Raw genomic sequence first — 12922 nt, 5'->3', positions numbered from 1 at the left:
GCACTCCCTGGAGTGTGATCCAGAGGCCCGAAATGTATTTTGTCTCATGAACCCTGGAGTGAATTTCCACTTTGAACATTCAGGTTTGGACTTACATATGGGTGAAGCTGCAGGTAAACCTTTAGCCATATGTCAGTTTAAATTTAGTAGGACTGTCAGAAGTAAAACCGACTTCGTAATGGGACAGATCTCTCCAGGTGGCTGTCCCTGTCACACGCCTGTTTGACCCTGTCTGGAAATCCTTCCCAAGATATGCCTCCAGCTGTTCCACTCCCTTAAAGAGCTCTTTTTGCTGTTTTTGAAAGCAGTTGGTTTCAAATTTCTCTTCGTCACTTTATAAATACCCCTCTCTGTCTTAAAGCAATAGTGTTCTGTCCTGTCCCTGCCAGAGATAGTGAACAATTGTCTTCTTCCTCTCAGCTGCTGCATCAACTGTGTGCTTCTTTGAGTTTGGTCTCTCATTAAGCTTCCTGAATACCTCATTTCTAGTCCTTAAGGTGGTTGAGAGATGCGTGAGACGTGTAACCTCATTACCTAAGGAAATCTGGGAAGTTGAAGATGGCTGAGCAGGCCTGGTCCCTCTTTCATAGCTAGCACCAAAGCAACCAGTTAGGTAAAGCAAAAGGTTGTAAATTACCTTAACTTGTGTAATCTAGTCTCAAATTTGAACTTTCCCCGTAGTAGATTATGGCCAGCTCTGTTCCCTTTGATCCTAACTCATAGGGCACTGCTTGCCTGTTCTACTGCAGACCAAAATGTATGAAGTGGTTTATATAACATTTCAAGTAATGTGTGTCTACAGTTGGCATTTTCGTTTTGTTTTGCTAGACCACCTCTTCTTTCTCGAAACTGAAGATGGAAATCAAGAAGAGCCGTCGCCACCCACTGGGCAAGCCACCCACACGTTCCCCGCTGTCTGTAGTGAAGCAGGAAACGGCATCTAGCGATGAGGGTAAGTGAAAGCTTCCCTGTCAAGGACCACGTGTGCTCAGTTTTCCTGCCTTTGTCTTACAGGAATGGTTGCAGTCTCTCTCAGAAGGCACTCAGGCCAGCCATCTTCTGTTCTTTAAAACAAGAGGTTGGGAGAAGCTCACTTATTTCCAAACTGGTTCAGAAGAAGATGCCTGTGAATTCTTCCAACATCATCTCCCCCCACCACCCCATCATTTGACTGGTATACAAATGGAAGTGATACATTCATGGTGGCCTTTTTCTTAGTGCCTCACATCCCCTGTTACCCAGGCCAGACCTGTGGAACGGGCTCTCATCCCCCCTCACCCTGCTCAGTTTTCCAAAGGTGACTTCCATAAGGAGCGTGAAATGTCCCTCTCTTTTTTAAAGATCAAATAGAGTTCCTTGTTTGATGTGCTATGTTGGACTTTTCAGTGGTTATGTAAAAAGTTTTTATCTAGCTGGAGGGTTAGCTGTGCTCTCAGAACACATGCAAACCTGCAGTGTGCACATGAAGCATAGAGGCTGAGGGAGCTCTCCATCTCAAATGTCTCTCCTGCCACAAACCTGCTGAGTGATTGCAGTGCCGTTGTCTGCAGTACGGGCATAACAATAGTGACCTACTTTACAATCGTTGCTGAAATAATGCTAAGTATGATTACTCCTGATCTGTTTTCCCCTCTTCAGTATCCCCAGGAAGGAGTATGCAGACATACTAGCCCACAGTCATGGGTTGGTATGAAGAAGTTTTGAGAGCAAAGACATGAGTCTCTGCATTGCCCCTCCAGCTGTGGAACAGGCATCCCAAATTAGAAAAGACCCCTCTGCAAACATCTTCTCTGGCTAGTAGCCATTATTCCTCGTCGTTCTCCTTTGCAGTCCCACATTGGGACTGCGCATGCGCAGGCCTACCAATGGAGAAACTTTCGAGCTCCATTAGGGGCTAAGGGGTGTGCAGGAGGGGGTTGATTCAGGTTTTCTGCTTCGGGTTCACCCGAAGCGGGGGGAAATTTCGGAATTAAAGTACTTTACTCGATTCGGTATGCTCCGTAAATATTCAGAGCATACTGAAGCGAGGGGGGCAACTCCCCCCACAACCCCCCCCCCCGGGGCAACCCCTCCACCCCCCACCCCCCTGGGGAACTCCCCCCCCAGGGAACCTCTCCACCCCCCATCCACTTACCTTAACCTGGTGGGTCAGCTGTGCCACGGGCCGCTGCCGCCACCATGGTGGCAGCACGAGGCTGCAATGGCCTGGAGGCTCCAGGCTGTTGCAGCCTCGTGCTGCCGCCGCCACCTGACCCTGCAAAGCGTTGGGGAAGGCCGGAGCTGCCTCCTCCGGCCCTTCCTTCCCCTCAAATGGCCGCAGCGCGCCAGCGCCGCAGCGGCCATTTGAGGGGTGGTGTCATGGCCCAGCCTGGGCTCAGTGAGAGCGAGGACTCCTCCTCAGGAGGAGAGGGGATTCGGGTAGCCAGCCAGGACTCCTCAGGAGAAGAGGAGCTCCATGCAGCCAGCACTGACTCCACAGAGGCTGGTAATCAGGAGCCACAGCTGTTGGCTAATCGGAGCCTACAGCCAGCAGCTGAAGCAGAGCCATCAGTACTCTCCAGCCCCAGCACCACAGGGGAAGTGCAGCCAGGGACTTCCACAGGGGAAGCTCAGTCAGGGACTGCCAGCACCACAGGGGAAGCCCAGCCAGAGGCTTCCACCCCCCCCAGGTTCACCCACACCCAGAGAACGCCGCAGACAGCGCCAGAGACTGGAGCTGCAGGAGAGACGGCGCAGTGCTCGTCTCCTGAGCCAACGCCAGCTGCTGGAGAATGATGACGAGTAGCTTCAGGATGGAGCCCCAGCAGCTGGCTGAAAACCATGCCTGGCTATAAAAGCCAGTCAGGAGCAACAGCCAGGCGTGGAAGCAACGTCTCTACTGCCTGCAACCACTCCGTGCTCCATGAACCTTGCCCGTGCCTACTGTTGGACCTGACACTACCGGTAACTGACCTTGGACTGTGCCTGACCTTGCTCTTGGACTCTGGACTCACCTCTGGCATTAGCTTGTGCTCTGACCACTGCTTTGACTCGGCTTTTCGCTCCTGAAACTCCCTCTGGACTTGGTGTCGAGGTTTGGACTTGCACCACCCTGCTTGGGCTGGCCCAGCCCATGACAGGCAGGAGGGGCTTTCTCCGCCTCCTCCAGCCCTTCCTGCCCCTCAAATGGCTGCTGCAGCGCTGGTGTGCTGTGGCCATTTGAGGGTCAGGAAGGGCCGAAGGAGGCAGCTCCAGCCTTCCCCAACGCTCTACAGGTTCAGGCAGCAGCGGCTGCCGCCAACAAGGTGGGGGTGGGTGGGATGATGTTTAAAGTGCCCCGCCGCTGCTATCCGAAGCTTTCCGAAAGCTTCAGAAAGCTTTGATTCGTCTTCTTTGGCTACTGTCTATCTGATGCCTGAACTTGAAGGAGAAATTCAATCCCTGTTGAAAAAGGGGGGAATCCAAGAAGTACTGAACACTAATAACTTTCGTGGCTAATAACCCTAACTCTAATAACTTTTGCGGCTTCGTTTCAAGGTTCCTTTTGGTCCCTAAAAAGGATGGGCATCTAAGACCTATTTTGGATCTCAGGAGTTTGACTTATTTCCTGAAGGTTTCTAAATTTAAGATGGTGACCCTCTTAGAGGTTCTCTCCTTATTAATCAGGAATGATTGTTTGCTGTCTTATTATTTATTTATTTTATTTACTTCAAACTTTAATTCTGCCCTCCCTGTGAGCGGGCTCAGGGCAGATTACAACAATTTAAAGCACATCATATAATTTATACATAGAATGATAAAAACATATTAAAATATCCAACACCACAACATAAGAGATAATACAATAGCTAGATGACAGCATCAATATGAGCCAATATGAAAACCAGATGGTGGACAGCCCTATCAGGGAGGCGTTCTGATCTTTCACTTCCCCTCCTTTTCGGCCGGCCAAGGCCTAGCCCAGCCTCAACCATATGCCTGGCGGAACATCTCCGTTTTTCAGGTCCAGCAAAACAATAACAAACCCTGCTGGGCCCTAGTCTCACTAGAGAGAGAGTTCCACCAGGTTGGAACCAGGACTGAAAAAGCCCTGCCTCTGGTTTAAGTCAGGCGGCCTCCCTGGGGCTAGGGATCACCAATAGTTGTTTCTCTCCTGATCGAAGCATCCTCCGGAGCACATACGGGCAGAGGCAGTCCTGCAGATACTCTGGTCCCAGTCTGCATGGGGCTTTATAGGTTAATACCAAAACCTTGAACTTGACTTGGTACTCCACTGGCAGCCAATGCAGCTGGTGCAGTATAGGTGTTATATGTGCTCCACTTGGTACTCCTGTAATAACACCTGCTGCTGCATTTTGAACCAGCTGCAATCTCCGGATCAGACTCAGGGGAAGCCCCGCGTAGAGCGACTTACAGTAGTCCAGCCTAGAGGTGACCATTGCCTCAATCACTGTGGTTAAGTTGCAGGTCGAAAGGTAAGGGACAAGCTGCCTGGTTTAAAAGACACTATTTTCACGTGGCAGTTAGAAGCGATCACAGACAATACCTCTGTTTTAAATACCTCGACAGAGTGTATTAATACACAGTGCTACCATTTGGTTTGATAACTGCATCCAGAGTTTTTACCAAATGCATGGTTCCCTACCTGAGAACATAAGTGTGCTCAGTCTCTCCATATTTAGATGATTGGTTGGTGTCTGCCCCTTCTGAGGAAAAGGTAATAAGAGCTGTTTCCCTGCTGGTTGATGTATGCATACACTTAGGTTTGGTAATAAATGTGGATAAATCTAAACTTGAACCTACATTGGAGCGGTTTTGGACTCCTCAATTGGCAAAGCAATTTTACCACTTAACAGGGCACAGTCTAGTCTCTAGTATCTCTACTCTCCAGGAATTGATTTCAATCTGTGCAGAGAATACAGAAACTACTAGGCCACCTGGCTGCCACTACAGCAATGGTACCATTTGCATGCCCGCACATGAGGACACTACAGAACTGGTTTGTGAGGAGATTTAACCCCACGCTACATTCTCCCAATCAGAAATTTTCCATACCTAGACAAGTAATCAGGTCCTTGCACTGTGGATTCCAACTTGTTAAAAGGGGTCCCCTCTGGGATGAGACACTGGGACGTAACTGTAACAACAGATGCTTCTACCAAGGGTTGGAGTGCTCATTGTGATTCTATGGCCATACAGGATAGATGGTCAGAGGCAGAACAAGCACTGCACATTAATTTGTGGGAACTTGGAGCCGTCTACTTTGCTCTTGTCCTTTTTGCAGCTTCAGAACAAGGAGGTCCAGATCCAAGCGGCCAATACTCCGGCAATGTATTATATAAACAAGCAGGGAGGAGCAGCTTCTTGAACCCTTTGTGCAGAGGCTACAGCCATCTGGGATTGGGCGATGGCCAGTGGGGTTTCCCTGCATGCCATTCATATAGCCGGGTCAGACAGCTCCAGGGCGGATGTGTTTAGCAGGATGTTAGCTGCCAATCACAAATGGTCCTTGAACACGGTTTGTCTTGAGTATGTATTTTCCCAATGGGGCTTCCCAGAGGTGGATTTGTTTGCCACAGCAGACAACACAAAGACCCCAGTGTTTTGCTCACTAGCAGGAAACAGTCCCCACTCTATGGGGGATGCATTTCAACATTCATGGACCAGGCCAGCTGTTCTACATGTTCCCGCCAATCCCTTTCATCTCGAAAGGGTACAAAATACAGCAGAATCTTTTTGATTTTGCTACTACAGACTAACATGGCTAACTCCTCTGGAATCTTTTTGATTTTGCTACTACAGACTAACACGGCTAACTCCTCTGGATCTAAATACAGCAGGATAACACAAATTGTATACTGGTAACCTCGTTCTGGCCAAGACAACTATAGTTACCAAAGCTACTAGAGCAGTCCAAATGGACTTGCGTTACACTGCCAGCAGCTCCAGACATTCTCACTTGGGTGGATCTCTGGTGCATTCACCCTCAGTAATAGGTTGTTCACAAGTAGTGCAGAGAGTGTTTTTGAATGCCAGAAAGCCATCTACAAGACGCTCATATGCTTCCAAATGGAAGCGCTTTTCTTATTGGGCCCATGAAAAAGGGCTGTTGCCCAATACTTGCCCCTTATATGATATCTTAGACTCTTTGTGTCATCTGAAGTCACAAGGTTTGGCCACTTCATCTGTTAAAGTGCACTTAGCTTCTATTTCAGCCTTTTATGAACACGTGGAAGGAAAGACGGTGTTTTCTCACCAAATCTCCCAAAAATCCCTCAAAGGAATGTTGCACCTATACCCTCCAATTATCCAGCCAATCCCCCAGTAGTCCTTATCTCTGGTGTTATCACAGTTGATGTTACCCCCCTTTGAACCTTTGTCAACATGCTCTTTGCAATTACTCTCATGGAAAGTGGGGTTTCTGGTTGCTGTTACCTCTGCTGGGAGGGTGAGTTATTAGCTCTCCGAGCTGACCTTCCCTTCTTGAGAATCCATCCCAACAAGGTGGAGTTGAGGCCAAGTCTAAAGTTTCTGCCCAAGGTTGTATCATCCTTCCATTTATCTCAGGACATTAGCTTTCCAGTTTTCTACCCTAATCCCAGTCAAAAGCAGAGAGGGCTCTTCTCTCCCTGGATCTAAAGAGGGCACTGCCCTTTTACTTAAACAGGACAAAGGAATTTAGAAAGGATACACATTTATTCGTTTGCTTTGGGGGTCGCAATAAAGGAAAGAGAACATCTGCCCAAACTATAGCTAGATGGCGTGTGACTGCAATTCAGACAGCATACAGCCAGGCCAAAGTACAGTTAAAGCCCATTCAACCCGGTCTCAGGTTTCTTCATCTGCCTTTTCGGAGTTCCTGTGGCACACATTTGTAGGGCTGCAACATGATCCTCTTCGGACACATTTATTAAACACTATGCTGTTGATGTTAACACATCACAAGATGTGGCAGGGGCTCCAGCAGTACTGCATTCCTTGTTTGCATAAGATTGATTACATTATTGAGTGTGGAACACTATCCAAATTGCCCTGATCCCCTTCCCTAAGGAGAGTGTTTATATTTGCAATATTACTGTGGGTTAAATACAGTTGTAAATGATTCCATACTTCTGATCAAGTGTATCTTATAACAACATCTTTCAGATTTTATGTATGCATATATGACATTAGCTTTCATACTGTATGTAGTTGACAAAAGAATTATTTTTGCTATTTCACTTGCTTGTTGCAACATTGTTGAAGTATAATCAAATTGAGTTGGAAAAATTCACCCTGCCTCCTTAGTGTGCGTAGCTTGGTAATCTCCCAACGTGGAACTGCATAGAAGAACAACAATGAAAGCAGGGTTGTACATACCTGTAACTGGTGTTCATCGAGTTCGTCTGTGCAGGCACACATGTCCTCCCCCCTGCCCCGCTGTGAATTCTCTGGTGGTAACTAGTGGTGGATCGCAGCAGCTCAGGAGAACTGGGGGGTGGGTGGGGTTGCTCCTTCGGTGGTCACGTGACTGTTTAGGTGGAGAAAACAGTTTCTCTACATGACCTAGGAGAAGCGGTTCCTAAGTTTTTCCATCGGTAGGTCTGCACATGTGCAGTCCCAATGTGGGACTGCACAGAAAAGCAATGCTGAACACTAGTTACAGATACGTACAACCCTGTTTTCTCAAAGGGGTGCAGTCCATCTGCATGGTTCCTTTCCTGGGAGTAAACCTCATCAATTAGGGTTCTTAATAGACCTGCTTAAGATTGTAGTGTTAGGAACAAAACTGACCAGGCCTCACATCACAATAAATCAGTTGCTTCATAAGACACGACTCTGTTTGCCAATACAGACGAATGGCTCTCTTTCCGGGATTATGCAATGAAAAAGTACTGTTGCCGTTCTAGGTGTAATTCTGCGGCCATGTAAGCATGCTGGGTGTGCTCATCTTGGGTCCAGATCGATGGTTCAGAATCTTCACAGAATGCTTTAGGCATAGAAACAAAGGTCTCCTGATTTATATTTCCTGTCAGTGTGCAGTTCCTAGCCATTTTACTTCTCGAAGCTGCTGTAGCATAGTGCTTAAGTGACTGGGCTGCCAATCAGCAGTCTGCTGGTTCGACTCCCACTACTGTATACAAGAGGAGAAGTGTGTTTAGAATGTTTAACAGTTAACAGGCTCCACTTGTTTTTGACACTGTTACGGCTACTGCCAATGAAGGTTCTGTCTTGTCTTGTCTTGACTCCCACTACTGCCACTCCTCTCCACCCCAGCTCCCCAGCTGTATTGTGGGGATGATAATAACATTGACTTTGTTCACCACTCACCGAGCGTGGCACTAATCTGTCCAGAAGGCACACTGTTGTTGTTACTCTCCTTCATATCTCTAGTACAGCCCCTTCTCTGCCTGCTGCCTTTTCCTAGGTCTCCTACAACCTTCTCAGTCCCCGTGTTCTTTCTTTTCCCAGTACTTCTCTCCCCTTCCTCCTGGGACTTTCTTTCCTTTCTTCCCTTTTAGATTCAAACTAATCACTGGCGGGTCACTACCCTTCTCTATGCCTTGCTTCTCTCAGTCATTTAAAAGCAACTAAGTTGATAATTACTACCCTAAAGTTGCAGACTGCATTACGGAGTAGGTTTAAGAGCCAGAAATGGGGCTTCATTCCTTAAAAAAAATCTGTGCAATGTATCAACATTTTATTTGCTGGCAGCTGCCCCCTGAACAATTGAAATGGTCATGAGTTGCATCAAAGCACCCCAGCTGACGATGACAGCTGGCAGCCATCTTTTCTTTTATTAAATGTCTTATTTATCTACTTTTGTTACTGCTTTCATCTCTGAGTATATCAGTTTGTTGGCTCTTGCAGGAGACTTTGCCACCCATCCAGAGAGCAGGCTTGCCACAAAACGCTGTTATTTTTTGGAGGCTGTTGCTCCAGAGCTGTCAAGTTTGGCCCCATCAAACTGTGACTTTCTCTGCTCCCCATCAAGGAAAAACAAACAGGCCTGAATGTAGTGTCTGCTTCAGGTGTTAACAAGACCACAATGTAGGGGGTCAAACAGCAGGGGGGACACGTTTGTGAAGCATTCAGTGACAAGCGGTACACTGCGCCAAGCAATCCATACAGACAGTTTGTCAACCTCCTTTCCTTTTGTTCAACCCTGTGTGAGTCACGGTGGCAGAGCTCCTTAGGCCCAGGTTTACTCCTTGGATGGACGGGCAGGATGATTGCTGATGCGGTTGTAATAGGAGCCTCTCCTGACACGAGGGAAGGAACCTCCTTCTGAACCTGTGGCTCACTCCCTGGTCTAGGCTGCTTCGAAGGTCCAGTCGGGGCCAGGGAGTTGCATGAGAATCATGACAAATAAACGAAGTTGATACAGCCTCAGTGCTAGGTGATTTGGCATGGAGGGCTAATTTCTTTTCCAAAAAGTAATCTATTTATTTATTTCAGCCCTTGATGGGTTTGGGAGGGACTCACCTGCTTCAGCACTTCCAAAATGATGCTTCTGCCCGTTGTCGTTTGAACGTGCCCACATGCAGGGGGAAGATACCCGCTTCTGATGATGGCACCACCCTCTCTGGGAGAGTTGCCCCTGCCTGCCTGTTTCATGTGGAATTCTCCTCTTCTTCTTCAGAAACTCTTCCCTTCTCTGGCGAAGAGGATGTTGGTGATCGTGAGCCACTGAAGTCCTTGCTTTCCCTCCAGTGGAAAAGCAAATCGCCCAACTTCCCCGCGGAGAGGAAATTTAATGCTGCCGCTGCCTTGAGTGAGCCCTACTGCGCCATCTGCACCCTCTTCTACCCTTATAATCAGGTAATCTCGCGACTCAGCTCCTCGGGGGCAAAGCGGAGAGCTGTGGGTGAGCTCCCCTCGTTCAGCGAAACGTTTCTGGAAACATTCCTTTGAAAAGCGTGAGGGATTTTAGAAACCTCTAAGCCCTGACTTAGGTAGCCCAGGCAAGCCCAATCTCGTCAGATCTCAGAGACTCAGCAGGGTTGGCCTTGGTTAGTAATTGGGTGGGAGACCTCCAAAGGAGGCTGGGGTTGCTATGCAGAGACAGGCAATGGCCGGCCCCCTCTCTTCATTTGTCGCTTTGAAAACCCCGGGAGGGGTCACCATAAGTTGGCGACGCTTTCCACCATCACAAAACCTTTCTTGCCTCTGTAAAAAAAAGGGGGGGAGGGGTCTTTTTTGAGCACTTTCCTACCCCAAAGTTCAGTGAAGGTCTGTCAAGCCAACCATGCTCTGTGTGTAGTTAACTTGTTTAGTGAATATATTTTATACGACTTTCTCTAAAAGCTCAGCGTGCGTTTTCACTATGCAGCAAATAATTGAAAGATCGCCACGTACTAAAAGAGCGAGTATTAAATCAACTTTGCACCAAGGGCTCAAAGGGAAATGCCGTTGCTTGCACCGTTTGGCAGCCCGTTCAAAAGGGATGGGATCGCCACAGAAAATGTTCCTGTACAGCGCCACTTCTAGAGAAGGAACCCGAAGCGGGCCTGGTGAGAAGACCGTGAGGGCTGTCCGGGCTCCTGTGAGGATGCGGGGCTGCAAGTAAGCGGGTCCCAGGCCCCAAAGGGCTTAGAGTTCAAAAGCAACACCTTGAGTTGGGCCCAGAAAAAACAGGTGACTGGTGAAATGGATTCATTATTGCTATAATATGACTGGCCTGACGGACCCCAGTCCACAAACGTACTGCTGCATTCTGAGCCAGGTGTACTTTCCGAGTTGTCTTCAAGGGCAGTCCCACACAGAGCCCACTGAAGTCGTGTCAAGGATACAGTAACGTGGAATCACAGAGTTGGACGGGGCCTTACAGCCAGTCCAGTTCAATCCCCTGCCCAGTGCAGGAACACCCTAAACCATCCCCAACAAGGATCCCTCCAGCCACTGCTTGGAGACTGCCAGTGAGGAAGAACCCATCACATCTCACCTCCTCTCCCCCGGTTCCAATTAACTACTTGTTAATACACAAATAGGCGTCATCTTTATGGCTTGGTGGGGAAAATGTTAAAATTCAGATATCTCGTGTATCCTGTACAAAAAATTAAAAGCCAGCTCCTGGGCCACACCATGTGACTTTGGTGAGCACAAGAAAGCATGCAATACAGATCAGAGAAAGCTGGTTTCCGTTTTCCTGTGGCACACAGTAAATAGGTGGCACCCAAAAAAAGTTCGGGGCCACTAGGATCCATGGGCAGCCTCGACTTTGAGGCTGCCCTCGACCATCTTTTAGCACATTCATATAGATGAGTGGCTCACCTGTCAGGCTGAAACGGTGACTCCATTGAGAGTGGCAGGGGGGATGTGTGCTTGTGCTCAGGACACGATGCCTCCCACCCCGGCAGCATGTCTGACAGTAGGGGTCCTCTCTTCCTCCTTTGCCATAAACCCTTTCTGTGCCCTTCTCCCGTCATTATGGTTGGCAGTTTGCTAAACGTTTGTATAAGTAACGTGTAACTCTGTAATTTTGTTTTCGCAGTCAGCTAGCATAGCATCAGCTTATCTGACTGCAACCTGTTTCTTAAAAGTTCAAGGAAGAGAGGTCATTAGAAGCAGTCCCACCTTGTCCCAGTAAGCCTTGTGCATGTAAAGGAATGCGGCTGCCTTCTGCTGCTGGACCAGCGCCCCATCTGGGCCCATGTCAGCTCTTCCAGGTCTCATGCTAAGTTCTTCCCCAGCCCTGGTGCCAGAAACCCTTTGAATGGGAGATGTGGAGGATTCCACGTGCCAAACATGCCCTCTTCCGCAGAGCTGTAGTGCCCCCCGCCCCCAGCCTTCAAGCAGTAGCCTGTAGTAAAGTGGGTATGAGGGCAGGTAATCAGGCACGCACAGGAGCTGTATGCTTTGGCTTTCTAAATGGTTGTTAATTTTGTTGTGCCCAAATTTGATGATCGCCTGGAATATACACAGAACAGCAGCGGAGAGATGAAGCAGAAGACTCTTCTCTGTAATTTGAGTTTAATTTTCCAATCATTAGAGTAAATAAGAGATAATATTTGGATGTGTTCTCTGGGCACAATCCAACCTTCCTTGATTACCAGAAGGTGCTGCTGGGATTTCAAGTTCTGGGAACTTCTGCTTTAAAAAAAAGAAAGATGCAAATTTTGCTTGGCAGTGGTTGCCAAGTGCTAGCTAGACAGAGCAGCAAATGTAACCCTCACTCCCTTCCTCTTTAAGTTAGGCCGCAAGAGCAGGCCTGAGCCAAGACTCTTCACGAGGTTGTGTGCTTCAGAGTGGATAGACTAGCCAGCCTGGGCCAGATCAAAGTATCTTTGTAGCCTATTGCTCCCAACAGGGCACAGTCAGTTGCTCCCAGAGGTGTTGCCGGGACAGGAGGACTATCCCCACTTGTTCTGAAAACACCAGTAGAGCAGCGGCTCCCAAGCTTCTTGCTTCCTGCTGTCTGCTGAAGAACTCCAGCATGTAACATGGGACTCAGGGAGCTCCAGCGTGAACTCGGGACAATCCTTATGAGGCCTCTCCCTTGTCCCGTTTGAACAGCAGAAGGGGTTGGATTCCATGGGTGCATTCTGCTAAGGGTGTGGATTTCCTCTGGTGCCAAGAGCCTTCCCCCTAATGCAAGAGACACAGCTGGCATGAGAGAAAGTGCCTTGTGCTGGAGAAAAGCATCACTGCTAGTGGAGGGGATCTATAGCATCCGGTTCTGGGACCATCCAACTGGGCACAACATACAGATGGTCAGCAGGATGGGTCTTCTCTGCCCTTTCAGTGCAGATTTATGCTTGTGGTCTAGAACCAGGGGACAGAAGGATTCCATTTGGATTAAAATACTGCCTCACATTTACAGGAGGGATTGTTCCTCACCTTTCATCTCTGTGCTTATGCTTGATGCTGTTTCTAAAAAAGTTGCTGTGTAAAGCTGGTCACTGACTAAGAGAGAGCACAAAGCAGGAACTACCTGCTTGGGCAGAGGCAGAAATCTGATCCC

At 48.4% G+C, this 12922-nt stretch overlaps 1 protein-coding gene across 1 annotated transcript in view; it reads left to right on the top strand.

Annotated features, from left to right (window-relative positions):
* KDM4B (lysine demethylase 4B) overlaps positions 1–12922 on the top strand; it is a 328745-nt gene that overhangs the window by 274023 nt on the left and 41800 nt on the right. Inside the window, exons 12-13 of the mRNA XM_054982034.1 lie at positions 829–952; positions 9602–9780. Of these exons, the coding sequence (XP_054838009.1) occupies positions 829–952; positions 9602–9780 (303 nt within the window). The remainder of the gene's footprint in view (positions 1–828; positions 953–9601; positions 9781–12922) is intronic.

The sequence above is a fragment of the Eublepharis macularius genome, chromosome 5 (assembly GCF_028583425.1).
Source record: "Eublepharis macularius isolate TG4126 chromosome 5, MPM_Emac_v1.0, whole genome shotgun sequence".
Classification (NCBI taxonomy): domain Eukaryota; kingdom Metazoa; phylum Chordata; class Lepidosauria; order Squamata; family Eublepharidae; genus Eublepharis; species Eublepharis macularius.
The sequence above is the reverse complement of the archived record's forward strand: the minus strand, read 5'-3'. Positions and strand labels throughout refer to the sequence as shown.